This window comes from Nanorana parkeri, unplaced genomic scaffold, assembly GCF_000935625.1.
Source record: "Nanorana parkeri isolate BGI_ZX_2015 unplaced genomic scaffold, ASM93562v1 scaffold3407, whole genome shotgun sequence".
Lineage (NCBI taxonomy): Eukaryota > Metazoa > Chordata > Amphibia > Anura > Dicroglossidae > Nanorana > Nanorana parkeri.
This window is the reverse complement of record NW_017309675.1, coordinates 48,675-52,290: the sequence shown is the minus strand read 5'-3', so window position 1 is coordinate 52,290 and position 3,616 is coordinate 48,675. Positions and strand designations below refer to the sequence as shown.

Here is a 3,616-nt window from a genome sequence, read left to right as displayed (position 1 = left end):
GAGGAGACACGGGACACCGGAGAGGGGGGTATAATACCTCTAACGTACTCCCAGCCAATGGGAGAAAAGCCAGATAACCGGCTCTCCTGAGGACTCCCGTCATCATGGCCGACACGTTACATTTCCATTCACACTCACCGTTCCATCTCGGTGCACCAGAGAATGTCTTCCTTCTCGTTCATGAAGACGGGGAAGTGTTGGTCTTTGCCCTGCTTGATGGAGTTGGACCTAGTGGTGATGGTTCGGACTTTGCTAAACTGAAGCAGAGAGTTTGGTGTTATCGGCCGGACTGAATCAAGACTTACCCAGAACTTCATTACACATCTCCGGCACGTGACCTATGACCTGGCTCCGAGGAGCTGAGCTGATTGGCTGAGAAGTTATTGTAATGTGTTGGGGGAGAGCACAGAGCTGACTATAGAGACCTCGGCTGAGGACGTCATATCTCATCTCTTCACTCATGCCACAGCATTCCTTCACCTTACCCTAGGACTGAGCCCTCTCCCTGCCCCAAAAATTAAAGAGAACCTGTGCTCCTCCCATGCGGGACAGAGCAACCGGCTCACTATGATGCTGGCCTGCACATTGAACCTGAAGACAGCAGGTCCTACACAGTTCCAGGACGGAGGTCACATGGTCTTAGGGCACCGTGCCGATGATGTCACAGGACCTGAAGACACTCCTGCAATGCAAAGCTGTTGGAGGCCAATGACAGCAACATACAGGAACCGGAACCAGAGCCCCACGTGACCCGAGATTCACAATCATAGTAAGTTGGTGTGCGGCCCCTCGCTCATCGCCCCCATGCAGACCTCAATTTACAGGTCACTGCTATAGTGTGAGGCGGGGCCCCATATACCCTATATTACCAAAAGTATTAGGCCCCTCCCCCTCAAAATCATGTGACTCAGGTGTTCCGTGACATTTCCCGGCTACTAAACATTCCGCCGCGGTCACCTGTTACTGGGATTATAACAAAGTGGAAGCAACCGGGAACAACAGCAACTCAGCCAGGAAGTGGTCGGCCACGTCACATGACAGAGCGGGGTCAGCGCATGCTGAAGCGCACAGTGCGCAGAAGTCGCCGACTGTCTGCAGAGCCAATAGCTACAGACCTCCAAACTCCATGCGGCCGTCAGATTGGCTAATTAGAGGCGGAGACTGCGAGCCCCTCCCCCAACATCTGTACCTGACCTCACAAATGGTCCAACATTCCCATAGACACACCCCTAAACCTTGTGGACGCCTTCCCAGAAGAGGCGGAGCTGTTATAGCGCCAAAGGGCGGAGCCAACCCAATACTGAACCCTACGGACTAAGACTGGGGTGCCAATAAAGGGCGGAGCCAACCCAATACTGAACCCTATGGACTAAGACTGGGATGCCAATAAAGGGCGGAGCCAACCCAATACTGAACCCTACGGACTAAGACTGGGATGCCATTAGAGGGCGGACCCAAACCCAATACTGATCTCTATATGGCCATTAGAGGGCGGAGCCAACCGAATACTGAACCCTACGGACTAAGACTTGGTGGCCATTAGAGGGCGGAGCTAACCCAATACTGAACCCTACGGACTAAGACTGGGATGTCATTAGAGGGCGGAGCCAACCCAATACTGAACCCTACGGACTAAGACTAGGGGCCACTAAAGTTCATGTGCGTGTAAAGGCGTCCCAATACCAATGGCCATATAGTGCATGTGAAGGGGGCCCTATATATGTGAAGGGGGCCCTATATATGTGAAGGGGGCCCTATATATGTGAAGGGAGCCCTATATATGTGAAGGGGGCCTATATACATAAACGTGTGATAATTGGTGTGCAGCCGCCTATTTCTCCCCCCGGAATATGATTGGTGACCTCTCACCTTTGCTATCCTGCCGTGCTCCAGGCAGTCTTGTAGACTGAGTCGATCATTCACGGTGGAGGCCAGAGGTCTGCGGAGAGGACAGAGGAGGACAGAGTAGGTGAGTGTGGGGTAGGGGAGTCCCGGTGTACACAGTCTGTATAGAGAAGACGTAGAGGCGGAGTATATCTGAAGCCGAACCTTTCTTTCATTCTGAATGGAGTGGGGACGGTGACGGTTTTTACTCCTCGCCCTCTGGGTCCTAATGATGATAATTGAAGCGGAACTCCCGGGAAAAGCTTAGTTACCTCTAATGGTCGGAATTTTTGGGATGAATTAGAGGCGGAGACTGCGAGCCCCTCCCCCAACATCTGTACCTGACCTCACAAATGGTCCAACATTCCCATAGACACACCCCTAAACCTTGTGGACGCCTTCCCAGAAGAGGCGGAGCTGTTATAGCGCCAAAGGGCGGAGCCAACCCAATACTGAACCCTACGGACTAAGACTGGGGTGCCAATAAAGGGCGGAGCCAACCCAATACTGAACCCTATGGACTAAGACTGGGATGCCAATAAAGGGCGGAGCCAACCCAATACTGAACCCTACGGACTAAGACTGGGATGCCATTAGAGGGCGGACCCAAACCCAATACTGATCCCTACGGACTAAGACTGGGATGCCATTAGAGGGCGGAGCCAACCGAATACTGAACCCTACGGACTAAGACTTGGGGGCCATTAGAGGGCGGAGCTAACCCAATACTGAACCCTACGGACTAAGACTGGGATGTCATTAGAGGGCGGAGCCAACCCAATACTGAACCCTACGGACTAAGACTAGGGGCCACTAAAGTTCATGTGCGTGTAAAGGCGTCCCAATACCAATGGCCATATAGTGCATGTGAAGGGGGCCCTATATATGTGAAGGGGGCCCTATATATGTGAAGGGGGCCCTATATATGTGAAGGGGGCCCTATATATGTGAAGGGAGCCCTATATATGTGAAGGGGGCCTATATACATAAACGTGTGATAATTGGTGTGCAGCCGCCTATTTCTCCCCCCGGAATATGATTGGTGACCTCTCACCTTTGCTATCCTGCCGTGCTCCAGGCAGTCTTGTAGACTGAGTCGATCATTCACGGTGGAGGCCAGAGGTCTGCGGAGAGGACAGAGGAGGACAGAGTAGGTGAGTGTGGGGTAGGGGAGTCCCGGTGTACACAGTCTGTATAGAGAAGACGTAGAGGCGGAGTATATCTGAAGCCGAACCTTTCTTTCATTCTGAATGGAGTGGGGACGGTGACGGTTTTTACTCCTCGCCCTCTGGGTCCTAATGATGATAATTGAAGCGGAACTCCCGGGAAAAGCTTAGTTACCTCTAATGGTCGGAATTCCACGTCCGGGGGGATGCTGGGGATGCAAAAAATCTCCATTGTAATGATTCTGGAATTACTGTCGGCTTTGATCTTCTGGCTCAGCGGCTTCCAGTGAAGGACGGAGTCACTCCCCCTCCCCCACCCCCGTCTATTCACAATATAAGGTTTTCTATGAATGGACCAGGGGAGGAGCCAGCGTTCCGGATCTTCCCTCCTCCATTCAGATGAAGCCTTGTACCCCGTGAATTGGGGATGCACCGGTACCGCTGCTTCCGCTGGCATGGAGCCGACTCCTCGAGTGATCAGAGAGTAATGACCCGCCTCCTGATCGGCCGGGAATCAAGCTCCGTGCTGATCGGCTGGAAAGTTGGCTTCCCGGCCAATCAGCATC

The 3,616-nt window shown here is 52.8% G+C and overlaps 1 protein-coding gene across 1 annotated transcript in view; it reads right to left on the bottom strand.

Moving 5' to 3' along the window:
* Nucleotides 1-134: 134 nt before the first annotated feature.
* Nucleotides 135-3,616, bottom strand: part of LOC108803107 (DNA (cytosine-5)-methyltransferase 3A-like) — a 51,585-nt gene continuing 48,103 nt past the window's right edge. The window contains exon 16 of the mRNA XM_018574948.1: nucleotides 135-257. Coding sequence (XP_018430450.1) covers nucleotides 135-257 — 123 coding nt within the window. The remainder of the gene's footprint in view (nucleotides 258-3,616) is intronic.